This window comes from Rhinoderma darwinii, chromosome 6, assembly GCF_050947455.1.
Source record: "Rhinoderma darwinii isolate aRhiDar2 chromosome 6, aRhiDar2.hap1, whole genome shotgun sequence".
In the NCBI taxonomy this organism is placed as follows: domain Eukaryota; kingdom Metazoa; phylum Chordata; class Amphibia; order Anura; family Rhinodermatidae; genus Rhinoderma; species Rhinoderma darwinii.
Window position 1 is genome coordinate 65061359 of NC_134692.1, and position 18005 is coordinate 65079363.

General features: G+C 41.9%; 1 protein-coding gene across 1 annotated transcript in view; it reads left to right on the forward strand.

Moving 5' to 3' along the window:
• The window catches only part of PIKFYVE (phosphoinositide kinase, FYVE-type zinc finger containing), a 256730-nt gene that overhangs the window by 217573 nt on the left and 21152 nt on the right, over positions 1-18005 (forward strand). The window contains 2 exon segments of the mRNA XM_075829901.1: positions 35-94; positions 13676-13852. Coding sequence (XP_075686016.1) covers positions 35-94; positions 13676-13852 — 237 coding nt within the window.

The window sequence follows — 18005 nt, forward strand, 5'->3', positions numbered from 1 at the left end:
ATCTGCATTTTATTAGAATATTTTTTTTTTTTAGATGACACCGATGGTGGAGATAAGCAGAAAAAGCAGACGGGCAACCCCCATGTTGAGCTACGTAAGTATGGATTTGCCAGTGTATTCCTGGAGCCATGCCCTAATAATCTTTTTAATAGTTTTAATGATGGGTGTTACTAGTGTGGTTGGTTATATGAAATCGCTACAGGGGCATTATCTGAGTGCAGTCACGTATTCATGAACCAAGAATAATAAACTCTTATATGTCTTGTTCTCATGTTACTGTAGATCACAAATTTTTCTTTCTTTTTTTTTTTTTTATGGTGAAGCTATTTCTACCCTATAGGTAAAGAAGAGTAACCACTGTGGTTATGAATGTTTGAGTAATGTGTGTTTGATGTGTCAAGAATGTCTTGAATTTTATAACCTTTTTAATGCTACCGATAAACTCTGCCTTCTCTGCGGAGTAGCTGTGTGTAACGGCGGCCGCCACTGCCCACAGCCGTGTACTTACCATTTCCCGTTGTCTTTTGGCCAGCGCCACTACTCTCCTCAGGTTCCTGCTTCTCGGCAGCCTCCCACGCCGCTGCCGCTTACCTCCTGCCTTGTCCGCTGTTGCTGCTAGGGCATGCGTGCTCTAACCCTTCTCCTCTGAAATATTCCACCCAGTTTTCCCAAGTTATAAGAGGGCTCTGTCCGCTCTGCTCCAATTCCTGAGCAATTAGGTTCATCCTAGTTACTTTTTTGGATTTCCCGTGACTATCCTCTGCCTGTACCTTTGACTATCCTTGTCTGCTGCCTCCCCTGATTTTTTTTTGCCTGTGACCCGTAACAAACCTCTGCCACCTGCCCTGACCTTTGGCTCTACCAATCGTGAGTGTCTGTCTTCCGCCTGCCCTGACTTACTGTATACCTGACCTCCGAATTTAGTCTGCTGAGTTTGCAAAAGAGTGTCGCTAGACCTGATAATGCAGCAAAGAATAAACTAGATACTAACGCATCCTTGCAACGTTTTTTATATAGCGTGTTAAATATTTATATCGGAATATACAATTATCACCTCTTTGTTATTAGAATTGCTCCTTTTGCAAATGAGAGTATTTGGAGAAATAGGAGAAAGCCGGTGCAGAGAAACCAAATTCCCTGCCTCTGCTTTCCCTGGCGCCTATCAAGAATATACAGGTAGCAAAATAGTCTTTATTCTACCTGTGGAGTGGGGATAAGTCTGTCTTATGTCAATTTTGGACTTTTTATTTTTTTAATTGTAAGGAAAGTCATGCCTTGTGTTAAACTATTTTATTCATTTGTGTTTAAATATAAAATGGAACATTATAGATTTCTGATAGTCAGAAAATTAGGTTACTTTTTGCCTACTCCTGGGTGGTTATGTAGTAGAATTGTATGTTTTTACAGTGTGGCTTTAAATGCAGCAAAGGGTAGATATATGTAGGATTTTTTTTCCCCCATGTTGCCTACGATTTTGCGTTCTTAAGTCAGGTGAATTTGACAATTCTGGAGTCTCACTATGGCTTTTTCTGTCATTCACGAGATTTGAAGAAGACTGCTTAGTATACGAAATTTGATCTGAGACATTTTACATAAGAGACTTTTTTGCAGGTAGTGTTCATGGACATATTGTCAATTATTTATAATGTGCAAACATATTCTGCTGCGCTAGAGGCTTGTGACCAATTATATATGATACACAGGAAGAGCAGGTAAGCAACTTTTTTGCTTTGAAGACTTTCCAGGCAGTAAGGATCGCCAACTTTAATGAATTTTTACTATGACTGTTTCTGGAAACCCGTAACTGAAGATACCACTGAAAGCTATGCTTGTCTGACACTCGCCATAAATGTGGAACACACTCCTGTATATCGTGATCATTTGTGCCATGATTGATCAGAAGTGTTTTGTATGTATTGATGTGATTTAGTGAAAAAATATCCCAAATCTGTAGCAAAACACAATCTTATACAAGTTACCCTGCGGATATTTATGGCACCAAGGCAACCACATTCTTACCTGATCAGCAATATAATACTTATTTAACCCCCAATTCAATTATTTTTATTCTTTTTTGCTGTCACCGCTTCATTCCAATACGGGATATGCCATAAATGTCTGATAGATGCGGATGCCAGTTCTGAAAGCTGCACCTTTCTCCAGAACAGGAGTCGCCCGACCCATGTTTGGTGAGGTGGCTGCTGTAGCCAGGCATAGAATGAATGGAGAAGTGGCTATCCAAGGAAGACTGGACTTTGTTGGAAGAGCTATGGTGGTAGATAGGAAATATGACCATTCTTTGCACCACTCAGTCATCAAGGGGTGTGGGTGGCACCACATGTGCTCATTACCTTTTAAATGAGGAACAAAAGAGTAAGAGGATAAAGGCGGGAAAGGACAAGCAAAGCAGAAATTAAAAGAAGCTGGTGGTAGAAGGTTTTAACAGTAAGCCTAGAAAATTATAATAGAAATAGTTGAGAGCTTTCACTTGCCAAGTCCTTTGTTTACTAAGGCCCTGTTCACACACAGTTTTTTTTCAGGGAGAAAAAATCTGCCTCTGAATTCCTTCAGCCAGGTTTTGAACTGCCTGCACGTATTTTTCCGCATTTCTTCACAGGGCTTTTCGCCCGTTTTTTCACAGGGTTTTTCGCCCTTTGAAGCAAAGATCGCTACAAAACTAGCGTCTCAGGTTCTTTCTGCCTCCCATTGAATCAATGGGAGACCAGAGGGGGAGACCACGGCAAGGACATGCCGCTTTTTTTTCCCCCTGTGAGCGGCCAAAAGCCATCCTGGAAAAAAAACGTCTCTGTCTACCATTGAAATGAATAAGGGCGATTTCGGCCCTCTCTTGGCCCTGATTCCGATGCTGTTTTCGCGTCAAAATCAGCCCCAAAAAACTGTGAACTAACCCTAACATTCCCAATTATCTCTTTGGGGAGCGATGGTGCATGATTGTTTGATACCCTTTGTTTTTGCCTTCAGTGGGGGGAGGGCGTCACAGAGCTCTGATCCTACCTACTTACGGGTGACTAATCTGACTGAAGAGCCATAAAAGTAGAAAAGGGGTTGTTTTGGGACAGCGCCTTAAGTGCTCTGTTCACACGCCACACTGTATTTTATTTTACACTGTGGAAATGGCCTGTTATCCGTGTATAAGGCCATCCGTGTATAAGGTGCCATATATATGTACAGAGCTTTTCTCCCCTAAAAGCATTGCTGGAGCATGCCACGTATGAAATCAGAGTACAGTAATGCCGCTTGTGCTATATTACGGCTGCATGCATCAGGCATGTTTGACATTAATTTGCTGCAGATTTTTTTTCCTTTTTGCATTGCAATGGGTTAAAATCGGTGACAAACCTAAGAGAAATCCACACCGTAAATCTGCAACAAATATGCCACGTATCATGGAGTTGTCTAAATGAATACAGAGCTCATACATAGACCTATTGCTTGGAAAGTGTTTGGTTGGATTCATTACTCTTGAGTAGCTTTGTTTATTAGTCCACATTCTTGCACTGAAGATTTTAATCCAATCTATTCTTACCAATGTCCTTTATTACGTTTCACCTTTCATATCCTTCTTCAGATCCTCTCGTTTCACACTTGAGTATCAACTACATTACCTTTGACCTTGTCTCATGTGTTCATTCCAGGCTCCACCTGATCACCCTCATCCTTGAGAATCTGTAAGGTCACTATTCCCTCATCTTAGGGCTTGGCCACACGTAGCGGAATTGCTGCGTATTTTCCGTCCGAAATACGCAGCAGAATACAGTAGCAGCAAAGTGGGTGAGATTTAACAAATCTCATTCACACGCTGCATAAAATTTCCGACCAGAAATTTAACTGCGGTGCCTATTTTTTGTGCCACAGCAGGTCAATTCCTGCTGCGGAAAGTGGACCGAATTACTGCGTTTTTCACAGGAGATGTCTCCATCTACCAGCATTGAGAAAATCGCAGCAAAATCCGCACCATTGTCTGTAGTAAAAAAAAAACACAGGAAATGGCGCGGTTTTTCTGCAGCGGACTTACTGTGGAATTGCTGCGGAAATGTTCTGTTACGTGTGGACAAGCTCTAAGGCTGGGTTCACATTGTGCGTTTTTGTTTTCAAACGCATCCTAAAGAAACGCATCAAAAAAATGTATGCATCTATGTAAAAGTGCATGCATATATGTAAAAACAAACAAACATGCATTTTTTTTTTCAAAAATGCATTTGTTTTTTAAATACCCATGCATTTATTAAAGTGTTTTATCTATACCACCAAATTTAAAACCACATTTCAGCTGAAACATAAAAAAAAGAAAAAGCATGCATTTTTCCAGATGTGTTTCTATAGGCTGGGTTTCAAAACGCAACAAAAAGGCACAATGTGAACCCAGCCTTAGGTTCCCTTCCTTATGATTCTATTTTAATTTTTTTAATTCCTCAAATTAAATTCTAAAAAAACTCATTCCCAAATAGCCTATTAGGGAATTGTAGCATTCAGAACCCTTATTATCCAGAGTGGAGGGCAGCTAGAAGGGCATCTCTAGTCTGGAGGACCTGGCATGTCCATGCACTACACCGCAGCCCATTGATTTAAGTGAGAACTGTGTAATGCTCCATTTTCCTTGTAGTGGTGCAACAGACAAATTTAATTCTAGCGGCTACCCAATGGAGAGATTTCAGCAGCTCACTGGGGCCTAAGCAGCGGTACAGCCTGAGATCAAATTATTGTCAGTAAATCCGTCTAAGAAAAATTAACTGTCCAAAGCAAATTACCCCTTTAATTTAACCTTCACGACTGCCATACGGCTATATACGTTCTAACTGCCGATGCCTCGTGCAGTTAGCGCGTATATAGACGTTTGCAGCGTGCATAGGGGTTTAATGAGTGCAGAAGCTGCTTCAGCGTGAGCAGCCCTGCGCTAATCTGTGTCTGCTCTCTTTACAAGTGCCGACACCTCTTTGACTTAGTTTCATAAAACAAACGTGTCTTTTTTTTTTCGTAATGAAACTAAAGTTACAGGTGCATCTCTGCTCACAATGAAGCAGTCTGCACTTATCTCCCCCAACCCCGTGTGTGTCGGCACCCCCCCCCCCCCCGGTGTGTGTCGGCACCTTCCCCCCCCCCCGGTGTGTGTCGGCACCTTCCCCCTCCTTCCTCCGTAGGCTTCTGCCCAGAGATAGTGGAGCCAGTGTGCTCGTTATCTGGGCAGATAAGGTACTGAAGGTTTTGTTTTAACTGTTTAGTCTTCTCTCTCATGGAGAGTGAAGAAGGCTAACTGTTAAAGAGCTGCAACAGGTATGTATGTATGTGTATGTTTGTATGTATGTATGTATATATATGTATATATAGTGTTTAAACATTTTTCGTGATTTGTCTGCTCATAATACAATTTTAAAACATGGAATTAAACTAATCTAGAAAATTAAAGCCTCATAAGTCTTGTAAAAAATAGTTAGGATATTCAAAGCGGTTGAAAAGTTATCGTTTAAAGAAGTGCACATCAGAAATAGAAAATTTGGCCTGGACAGAGGGGCATCAATGACCCTCGGTCATGAAAGGGTTAATTAGGTTGAAGCTCTTGGGGCCCAGTGTTAAAGCTTTACCCGAGTCCATTGCTTTCATTCCATTTACATCTTGCTGAATTGTATCTATATAAAAGCTCACTGGTATGGTGAGACCCTCTGTACAGTGTGATTACATGAATACAATTGGTATCGCAGATCATGTGAGCGTCCACACTACACACATTTATTTCTACTGTTCTCTCAGGAGTAGGGACTTAAATGTGGCTGTTACCTCTGTGTCTAAGGCCCCATGCCCACTTCAGTTTTTTCCTTCAGGGTGCTATGGGTCGGTACGATTATGACAATACCACATATGTATATATTTTTTATGTTTTAAGACTTTTGCACAATAAAAACACTTTGAACTAAAATTATTTGTTTTTGCATCTTCGCTTTCCAAGAGCCATAATTTTTTTATTTTTCCATCAATGTAGTGATTTTTTGGGCTTGGTTTTGCGGGATGAGACGTAGTTTTTATTGGTACTGTTTTGGAGTACATGGGACTTATTGATTAACTTTTATTACATTTTTGGGGGGCAATGGAAAAAAAATAGCATTTTCGCCATTGTTTTTTGCGTTATTTTTTACGGTGTTCACCTTGTGGTTTAAATTACATATTAACTTTATTGTTTGAGTCGTTACGGTCGCGGCGATACCATATATGTGTACTTTTATTTATTCTTTACACTTTTACGAAATAGAACAACCTTTTATGGAAAAAAAAATGGTTGTATAAGTTTTTTTACTGTCATTTTTAATTTTTATTTCACATTACTTACTTATTTTTTTAGTCCCACTAGGGGACTTTACTATGCGATCTTCAGATCGCTACTATAATACTTTGGTATGCTTAGTATACCAAAGCATTATTGCCTGTCAGTGTAAATCTGGCTATTGACTGCGGCATTTAACGGGTTAAACGGCCACGATCGAAGTAAACTTAGATCGCGGTTGTTTGAGTAGGGGTCCGGCTGTGATTGGACAGCCGAGTCCTGGCTCCAGCCCACACGGGACACCTGTGCAGGGCTTAGACTGGGCCGCCGTGAAAAGGTGGCGGCCTAGCCTAAGGCCCCTTAGTGACCGCCGTGAAAAGGCGTATTGGTGGTCACTAAGGGGTAAAGCAATTGCAGTCCACTGCACAACCAGTTGTAAATACGCGCACTATTTAAGTTTTAAGATGGGGCAGTGATTGTGCAACTCCCTGCTACTATAGTATTACAGTATCAATTAAAATGTATGTTCCTTTTTATAAATGATGCATCTTGTGGTAAAAGACGTATCTCCTGTAAGTATAATTACTCTTCCTTCATTTAGAATTTTAATGCATGACACAACAGAAATCACAATTACGAAATTAGAATTAAAGTGTAACTAAACTTTTAAAAAACTTTTGACATTTTAGAAGTTTTGATCGGTGGGGGGTCTGAGCACAGGGACCCCCATCAATGGCTAAAATGAAGTGGCAGAAGCGCTCGGGTGAGCGATGTGCCGCTTAGTTTCTGAACGGCTTTCCTCGGAGCAGTGTACGGGCTCAATAGAAAGCCTGAGTCTGTAAACCGTTCACTCGGCTTTTCGGCACAGCACTCACCCGAGGACTTTTGCTGTTTCGTTTTAGCGATCGGTGGGGGTCTCAGTGTTCGGACCCCCACCAGTGAAAACTTCTGACATGTCAAAATTTTTTCAAAAGCTTAGTTACCCTTTAAGTCAAAGGGATATCCCAGTTTCAGCAAATAATTCTTATTTATTGTATAATGGAAAGTTATGCAAGTATCTAACATACAATTACTCACTGTTTTCATGTTTTCTGCTTGTACTCATTGAATTAAAGCCTTGTTCCTTCAAGCGAATTAAAATCACTGGGGGGGGGGGATATGTTACAGCTGGCACCCTATCTAATGTCCGGGATAGGAGAAAACTCTGATTCCGACCATTTAACCACTTAGATGCCGTGGTCAGTAGCTACTGACCGCGCCATAAAAGCCATTAGATGGAGGGGGACGCGCTCTGTCACTCCATGGCCTCCCTACTCGGTATGCAGATGGGTTGTCATGGCAAAACAGAACTTATTTGAATTGGACTGAAATATAATTTTTTTTTCCAATAATATCAAAATTTCTTATTTTCACAAGGAATAAAATGCCCCATTTTGTTGCCCAATTTGTCCTGAGTGCGGCAATACCCCATTTGTGGTGATAAACTGCCGTTTGGGTCCATGGGAGGGCTCAGAAGGGAAGGAACACCATTTGGCCTACTGGTGCTTTTCTGGTGCTACGACATGCATGCAGAAGCCCCTGACGTACCAGTACAGTTGAAATACCCAAGAAGTGACCCCATTTTAAAAACTACACCCCTTAAGGTATTAATTTAGAGGTGTAGTGAGCATTTTGACCCCACATGTATTGTGTAAAAGGTAATGCGCAGCAGATGGTGTAGATATATGCATTTTAGTGTCCGATATATTGTGCCCAGCATGTGCCACCGGGGACATACACCCCATAAATTGCAATGTGGGTTCTGCTGGGTACGGCAATACCCTACATGTGGCTGTTATCTGCTGTCTGGGCACATGGCAGGGCTCAGAAGGGAAATATGAGGGGGATAAGCTGTGCCGAGTGCATCAGGGTAAATTAAGCTCTGGTAAATTAAAAATCAAAGGATGTATGATAAATTTTAAAGCACGTTTATACAGAGCCCTTTTTTTCAGAACACGTGTCTCGTTGGAATATTGTGTCCTCCTCTTCCTCTTTGAGCAGACTCTGTACCTCTTTTGATTCTTTCCCTTCTTGCCAGTTTGCGGAACTTCTCCTGGAAAGTGTTGCACTGGTACGATGCATGTGGCCTTGCTTCCAGAAGTACTGGGTGCCCCCCCCCCCTTTCCTTGTCCCTAAAGATTAGGTTTTGGATGACCAGTTCTTGAAATTCCAGGAAAGTTCCCCTCTTGCCTGCACATCGACGTAGCACGTACGCATTGTACAATGCCATCTGTATGATGTGCACGGCCAGCTTCTTATACCACACCCTTGATTTCCGCATGGCACTGTAGGGCTTCAGGACTTGATCTGACAAGTCCACCCCTCCCATGTACCTATTGTAGTCCAGGATGCAATCTGCTTTGGGGGGGTCTCTGTACTGGTACCTCGTACTGGTACATGGGTACTGGTGTGGCCATGTATTGTCAATACAAGGACATGTCTCTGCTGCTGGATTGTGCCCCGCTCTCACCCCTTTTGAATGTTTGCCCAAGCAGTGTCTTAGGGAGGCCTCTCAGATTTTTTCTAGCAGTGCCGCATGCCACATTAAGTCTGGAAGCGAGGCACTTGAAGAGTGGGATGCTGGTATAAAAATTATCCAGGTAGAGATGGTAACCCTGGTCCAGCAGTGGGTGCACCAAATCCCACACAATTTTTGCGTTAACTCCCAGTAAGGGTAGCATTCTGGGGGCTGAATACTGGTGTCCTTCCCTTCATATACTCTAAATTTGTAGGTATACCCTGATGCACTCTCGTACAGCTTATACATCTTCACACCATACCTTGCCCTCTTTTTCGGCAGGTACTTGCGGAATTGAAGCCTCTCTTTAAAATGTACCAGGGACACATCAATAGACATACACTTTCCAGGGGTGTATGCTTTGGCAAATCGGTTTGTTATATACAAACGGTCAAAACTGGGGTCATCTCAGGGTGGGCACTGCTCATTATCAGCATAATGTAAGAAGCAAAGTATTGCCTCATAACGCATCCTTGACATGGCCATACGGTACATCGGGGTGTGGTATAAGAGGTCTGTGCTCCAGTAGTCCCTAATGGTTGCCTTTTTCAGAAGCCCCATGTTCAATTGAAGTCCCCAGAACTTGCCCAACTCTGCATCTACAGGGTCCACCTGTGGGATTGGGCATAAAATTATGTGGGGTTCTTAGTAATACACTGTTGGGCATATCAATTTGTCTGGGAAACCATAAGCTCTATAAAGTCATCAGTGAAAAAGAACTTGAAACAGTCTATCTCACTGAGCCCTGCCGTATTAAATTTGATCCCCGAGCTTCCTGTATACTCGGGGATTTCGGGCTCATAATTGTCTGGTGTGGGGGTCCAAATGGGGTCACTTCGCTCGGGGGTTTCCACTGCGACGGGAGTACCTTCTCTCGGGAGTTTCAACTGTGGTGGTGGTCCTGGGACATCTCCTAGGGGGTACCACCGCTTCATCACTAGATGAGGAGGTTGACAAATAAAAAAAAAAAAGAGTCTCACCATCTGATGAGTCTGTGTCGGAGGCAAGAAATGCACAGGCCTCTTCGGCAGAAAATGACCTTTGGGACATCTTTTATTATTTGTGTGACACGTGTAAATTGTGTGCTTATACTTGTGTATTATGTACACACCAATCAAAAAAGGAAAACGTGAAAAGAACAAAATAAAAATATAATTCCCTAACTAGAAGCAATGCTACCTAAACTACCCAAAACTTTTTTTTTTTTTATAGAATGAGTGGACTTCCCTACACTAAAACTAACTAGGGTGGGGGTTCCCAACACTAAACCTAAATAGATTTGTATTTTTTTTACTTCCCTGACGCTAACCTTAACTACCGCGACGATTCCCTGACACTAAACCTACCTAAACCTAACTAGATTATTCTGAGCTTCTTGACACTAAGCCTAACTACGTGACGGGTGCCTGACACTAAACCTAACTAGATTATTGCGAGCTTCCCTGAGACTAAACCTAACTACAGTGATGGATCCCCAACGCTAAAACTAACTACGGTGACCGATTCCTGGTGCTAAATTCCATGACACTGAACCTAACTACGCTTTTTGGCGGGTCCTGACACTGACTATCCCTCATACAAAACTAGCTAGATAAAAAAATTCTTAACCAACCTTTTTTTTTTGTGTTTTTTTGGTATTTTATACAAATAGGAGATCACTGACCAAAAACGGGTGTGACCAGGGGAACACAAGGAGGAGGAGTGGGAAGTGGATGGAGGAGGTGGGAAGCACGAAAATAACTCTCTTCAGTTTTACAGCACTATTCTCCTGACACAACCGCTCTGAACTACTCTCTAACGCCAACAGAGAAGTTCAGGGCAGGTGCGGGAGGATGTGGGGTCTGGGGCAGGAACTAATGTATGCTATTGCCACTATTGGTCAGTAGTCACTGACTAACCAATAGCAGCGATCGCTGAGGCGGGACCACCGCAATTTGTCCCGGGGTATTGAGCTGTGATAGCCTGCTGTCGGAAACAGCAGGCATCACAGTTCAAACTCACGCTGGGGAAAAATGGCGCTGTGTTTATTTAGGTCAGTACTATTACTGAGCTGAGCGCAAATGTTGTGCTCAGCACAGCATAATAGTACTGAGCTGAGCGGGAAGGGGTTAATCATTGAATTCAGGTGTTTCATTCAGTCCCATTGCCACAGGTGTATAAAATCCATCACTTAGGCAGGCAATCTACAAATGTTTGTGAGAGAATGGGTCGTTCTAAAGAGCTCACTGAATTCCGGTGTGGTACTGTAAGGGAATGTTCACACGTAGAGTCAAAAACGTCTCAAAATACAGAGCTGTTTTCAAGGGAAAACAGCCCCTGATTTTCAGACGTTTTTTGAGTAACTCGCTCTTTTTCGCTGCGTTTTTTACGGCCGTTTTTGGAGCTGTTTTCATTGGAGTCTATGAGAAAACGGCTCCAAAAACGTCCCAAGAAGTGTCCTGCACTTCTTTTGACGAGGCTGTAATTTTACGTGCCGTCTTTTGACGGCAACACGTAAAATGACAGGTCGTCGGCACAGAACATCGTAAGACCCAATGAAAGCAATGGGCAGATGTTTACCGACGTATTGGAGCCGATTTTTCAGACGTAATGGAGGCGTAAAACGCCTCCATTACGTCTGAAAATAGGTCGTGTGAACCCCGCCTAATAGGATGCCACCATTGCAACAACTTAGTTTCGTAAAGTTTCTTCCCTTCTAGATATGCTATGAATAATTGAGTGGTATTATTGTAAAGTGGAAACATTTAGGAATCAAACCTACTCTGGCATCAACATCCGTGCAAAAACTGTGTGCCGGGAGCTTCATGACATGGGTGTTCATGGCCAAGCAGCTGCATGAAAGCCTTACGCCACTAAGCACAATGCGAAGCGTTGGATGGAGTGGTGTAAACTCTGCCACTGGACTCTGGAGCAGTAGAGTGTTCTGTGGAGTGACAAATCACGCTTCTCTTCCTGGCAGTCTGATGGCTGAGTCTGGGTTTGGTGAATGCCAGGAGAATGTTACCAGCCTGACTGAAATGTGCCAACTATAAAGTTTGGTGGAGAAGGGATACTGCTATGGGGTTATTTTTCAGGGGTTGGCCTAGGCCACTTACTTCCAGTGAAGGGAACTTTTAATGCTTCAGCATACCAAGACATTTTGAACAATTGTATGCTTCCAACCTTGTGGGAACAGTTTGGGGAAGGCCCTTTTCTCTTCCGGCCTGACTATGGACCTTGCTTTGTGCACTGGGGAATAAAGACATGGTTGGTTGAGTTTGGTGTGGGAAAACTTGACTGGCCCACACAGAGCCCTGACCTCAACCCCATCAAACACCTTTGGGATGAACTAGAATGGAGATTGTAAGCCAGGCCCTCTCGTACAACGTTGGTGTCTGACCTCACAAATTCGCAATAAACACACTCCAAAATCTGGTAGAAAGCCTCCCCAGAAGAGTGGACATGGTTTAGCTATAAAAGGAGGACCAGCTTCATATTAAGGCCTATGGATTAAGAATGGGATATCATAAAAGCTCCTGTAGGCGTACGTACGTACGTACGTACGTACGTACGTACGTGTGTGTGTGTATATATATATATATATATATATACACAAAAATACATTACAAGTAGTTTTTCTGTAGAATAATGTAAACAATAAAAAATACAATTCGTATCGCTACATTTGTAACTATCCGAACTTTTCAATATATAACGTTATTTATACTGCACCTTGAAATGCCAGAATTGCTTTTTTTGGTCACCTCACATCCCACCCAAAAAGAAAATAAATAGTGATCAAAAATATTGCATTTACCCCGAAATAGTACCAATAAAAGCTACAGCTCAGCCCTCAAGAAACAAGCCCTCACACTGCTCCATCAACGAACAAAAATAAAAGTTATGAGTTTCAAAATACAGCGACACAAATGTATTTATTTTTATATTTTACACATTAATTTTATCCAATAGTAAAAACAAAGGGGGGTATTCCTGTCTTTTACATTTCTGGAATATCTACAGGATATGTCATAAATGTCCGATAGATACGGGTCACAACTCTGGACCTATGTCTAGAATGGGGCTCCATCCTACCCTCTTGTTGCTGGGCTCTGGCCACTGACTTAGAGTGTAGCTAAATGTTTGACAAACTTTTGACATGTCATAGTGACATGTCAGAAGTTTGGATTGGTGGGTGTCCGAGCACTGAGACCCCCACCAATTGCTAGAACGTAGCAGCTGAAGCGCTCGTGTGAGGGCTCAGCCGCTTCGTGTCTGTTCTGCTTTTTCCGGAAAGCCGATGTATCGGAGTACGGGCTCATAGACTTTCTATTGAGTCCGTACACCGATACATTTATTTCCGGAAAAAGCCGAACAGACACGAAGCGGCTTCAGCTGCTTCATCCTAGCCATTGGTGGAGGTCTCGGTGCTCGGACCCCCACCAATCCAAACTTCTGACATGTCACTATGACATGTCAGAAGTTTGTCAAACATTTAGCTACACTTTAAGAGATGGCTGGATCTTCTGGAAATAGCCAAGTGCATTTGCTACGCTGTTTCCGTAACTCCTGTAGTAGTGAATGATGGTTCCAGAAAAGCGTGGAAAAACACGCTCGGCTGTTTCCAGAAAACCCGGCTGCCTTGTAAGTCAGTGGCCGAAACCCAGCGGCAGAAGGTAGGACGGGGTCAGTGGGGCCCCCATTCTAGTGACATGCGTGGGTCTCAGGGGTGGGACCCGCATCTGTTGGATATTTATGGCATATCCTGTGGAATTTACATAAATGTCAGAGACGAGATTACACCTCTAATTTTTATTTTATTAGTATTTTTAAAGTGTATCTCTCTCTCTCTTTCTCGTATGCAGAGTTTTCAGATGCCAATGCAAAGTTTTACTGTCGTATTTATTATGCTGGAGAGTTTCACAGAATGCGCAAAGTAATTTTGGGAAGTAGTGAAGAAGATTTCATCCGCTCGCTAGCACACTGTGTACCGTGGCAAGCTCGAGGTGGAAAGTCTGGTGCTGCATTTTATGCTACAGAAGGTAAGGATCTTAATAATAGAAATAAATTAAGTGAAGTATTCTATATAAAGGTTTTGATTTAAATTGCTCTTTCAGAATTTCATGGAGCATTTTATCTGCCAATATTTAGGGCTCCTGCGCACGCAGCAGATCTGGTTGCAGTTTTTATGCTGCAGAAACAACCATATTCAGATGAATGGAACGGATTTTAAGTGCCCGAAATTTTTTAAACTAAATCTGCAGTGTGTGCAGGAGGCCTTGATATATTATACAAAGTTATGAGCAATGAGATTGAAAAAAGTAAAAGTTCATAATTCTAAGGGTTGTTAGTGTCTGTCTTGTGAATATGACTACTGAAAGTTAATGGAGCCAGAGGAGATCAAGATAATTGATCCCAGAGCCTTTAGAAGCCAGATCTTCACATAAATGGAGGAGAATCCAGCCAGCTGGTATATGGACAGCTTTACAGGATGACATGACATATTTAGGGTTAACTCCTTGGCACAAAGTTCTGACCGTTTTGTGCCATTTTAGGGTAATGTAGGGTTATGTGCATTCTAGTGGTCGTCCTTCCACGCTGAATGTCATTCTGAGAGCTATGGTGTTCTAAAGAGATTCAGTATGTGGTGCCTGATGTGGAATTTTCATTAGCTTTAATCTTTCATATGTGAAATATATAGATAGATCAGCTTTGTGTGATTAGTTACTTAGATTGGGTTAACATATATCAGTTGCGTCCAGCCTGTTGTTTTTAACCTGAGCCAGACACAACTGATGACATTTTGCGCAATTTGTGCACGGGTCTGGCGTCCAAAGCCGGACAGAAAAATGCTGTATGCAATGTTTTGTTTTTCTGTCTGGCAAAGGAGGATATTGGCATAAAAATGCATGCGACCAATGCCAGGAACGATCCTGTAGGAATGCATGGGATCAGTTCTGGCAATAGATACCCTCTAGCGTTTCTATACCACGTCGGGGGGGAAACTACACCAGATATATGTGGGAACGGGGCCTAAAAAGAACGTCTGTCAGGCTCTGGGACTACCCAGCGTGTTTATTCCTGTTTCAGAAGATGCTGTAGGCCGTTATACCAAGAGAAGTTCTTATGGGTGACACAACATCACTGGGCCCCCAGCACTCCAGTTTCATTATAAGATCATTCTCTAATAAAAAAAAGAAAAATAACGAAGACCATTACTTTATTATTTGGAAATGTTCAGCTTTTCTCATTTAAAACTACCCTCAGGGGGGTGCACAAGCCAACATCATTATCTGTTTTGTGCTTGCCGTAGAGGTCGACGCTAGACAGAAGATCACATGGAGGTTACTCTTCTCTTGAAAGATACTAGTGTAGTACAAAGAGCAACTTGGATAAAAAATAGACCTGGAGTTAAGAATGTGATCTAATGATCCCTGGGTGATCTAGCCATAAATGTAAAGAACTTAACTAATACACTTACCACAGTATATTTATCTATCACTGCAATTCAAAAGTGATTTCATGTATCACAATAAATCTACAAAATACTGATTAAAAAGATATGAGCTACTGAAAATACGCAATTAGGCCCCATGCACACAACCGTAATTTTCATCCGTAATTACGGATGAAATTGCGGACCCATTCATTTCTATTGGCCACAGACGCCTTTCCGTATGTTCCGCTGTAGAAATTATCCGTAAATTATAGAACATGTCCTATTTTTGTCCGTAATAAAAGTCTATGGTCGCTTCCGCAATTGCGGACGGCTACGTATATGTATCTGTAGCCGTCAGAACCTGATTTGCGGACAGTAAAAACCCTCATGGTCGTGGGCATCAGGCCTAAGAAACAAACTGCATCACAATGCCTCAATATCCATGTCTATATGTCTCATATTTAATATAGATACAGCCTTCCTTATGCATAACATATACTAGTCTCCTCAGACTTCAAGTTCTTGTTCTGAAAACAAGAGGATAACTTTTTCAAAGTCTTCACGTAAGATGCACCCCTCCTTATCAGCTCACCGTGGAGGCCTTCATTCTCAAACAGTCAGTGGTTGTCAGATCTCCCACTGTCATAGTGTAAACTTTTTTCTGCACCACCTCCTATCATCTTTATAGTACAATTTACACAACTCTGTTACAAAATAAAAGATCCGGTGGCCATAATAAAATACTTCTATTACTCCATGCTACAGCTCGTTCTAGAAAAAAACAATGACTTCTTCCAATATGGGAGCGATTGGTGAAGCCCCATGCACACGACCCAAATTTTGATCGGTAATTGCGGATCACAATATGGATACATTAATTTACATGACACATGGACACTTTCCCGTATGTTTACGGGAAGGTCTCTGGGTTGTAGAAATGACCTGCAATAAATAGGACGTGTCCTATTTTCTTAATTTGAGGACTGTGCTCCTATACTTTGGAGCACAGCCCGCAATAGCGGATGACAGTCCGCGGCCGGCTGTGCCCGTAATCACAGGCCGTGCACACGGCTACGGCTGTGTGCTTGAGACCTTAGTCTGTAATCTTCAATGGATCACCAAATGAGTAGGACTATTGAGGAGCTGGGGATTTGCAGGGAATACCAGATGATGCATCTACTATATGTATTGTCAAGCATCTTATTTAGTCAAATATGAAAGCGCATAGTACAAGAGATAAAAAGGAGTCCGCGTTTCACCATCCAATAAAGCGCTTGTTTCATACTGGAGAAAACTCAATACGTTACATAATAGACTGTGAAATCCAGGAACTGATGCAGCTCTTGACCATAGATGGGTGTATTTTGTTTAAAATGTTTATTATCATTTTGTGCTAAAATATAACATCACGTCCCCCTCCCCTTGGTTCAATCCCTCAGTACAGCACGTAAAGATAGATATGAATACATGGATATCTTTATCACACTAAAGAAAGTACATTTATATGTACATAAAAATTGGTAAATTGCAAGTATTCAGCTAAATTCACAAATAAAAATCAGGTATATATACAGTAGGGATGTTACGATACCAGAATTTGGACTTTGATACGAATACTTTGTAGAGTATTGCGATTCTCAATACCAAAACAATACTTTGCCAACAATACAAAAACCCACAAAAATATAAAGTCCTTACAATAACCCCATCATGTACCTCAGTCATAATAATGGGGTTACTATTAATGTGAGGCACATGGGGGTTCAAAATTCATAACACCATGTGCCTCACATTAATAAGTGACCCCAATCATTTCCCTCACATAATGGCAACATTAGGGTTAACCCCTTAGGGATATGGCCAATTTTGGCCTTGATTACTTTTTTTTTTTTTACTTGACGTAGCTGTATGACACGTTGTTTTTTGTGGGACTTATATTTTAATTGCGTTTATTTTTTTTACATATTTTTTTTTAACGTTGCTTTTTTGAATTTAACTTTTTTATATTTTTTAACTTTAATGTACTTGCATAGATCTATATGCCAGTACATTAGAGACTGTACAGCGCTGGATTCAACCCCTTGCCTTTTGCCTTCTATTTATCGTGCACCGACACGAGGATCCGAGCGACGTCTACGACACATAAGCTACGTGTCAGGTGAGCTGGAGGATCTCTCCCCCATATTCTCATTAGAGACTGTACTTATAGTACACAGGGAGTTGTTAGGGCATACCTAAGTATGCCCTAACAACTGGAAATATGTTCACACCGCATTGGGGTCCTTCAATGGGCCCTGTGCTGTCTCTCCATATAAGGTATGTCCCTCGATCGCGTCACATAATTTTCCTTTGAATACAGCGGTCAGCTTTGATGGCCGTTATCCTCTTGAATACCGCAAAGATCAGAGGTTTGGCACTGATTTTGACATGGAAACTGCGTCCGAATCATAAAAAAACGTCCCAAATTGCCTCCCATTGAAATCAATGAGGGGCTGAGGCATTTTTTTTCCCGGACAACTTTTGGCCGCTTGCATAAAAAAAAAAAGCGGCATGCTCTTTCTTCATGCGGTTTTCACCTCTGACCTCACTTTGAAATCAATGGAAGGCAGATAAAACAGTGGTGCTAGTGCATTCGATTTAACAGGCAGATTTTTTCTGCCTGTAAAAAAAACTACGTGTGAATATGGATATATGGTCGCATATTTTGCACTCCGATAACATAGATATAAGGGATAAAAATTTATTTAGGGACTACG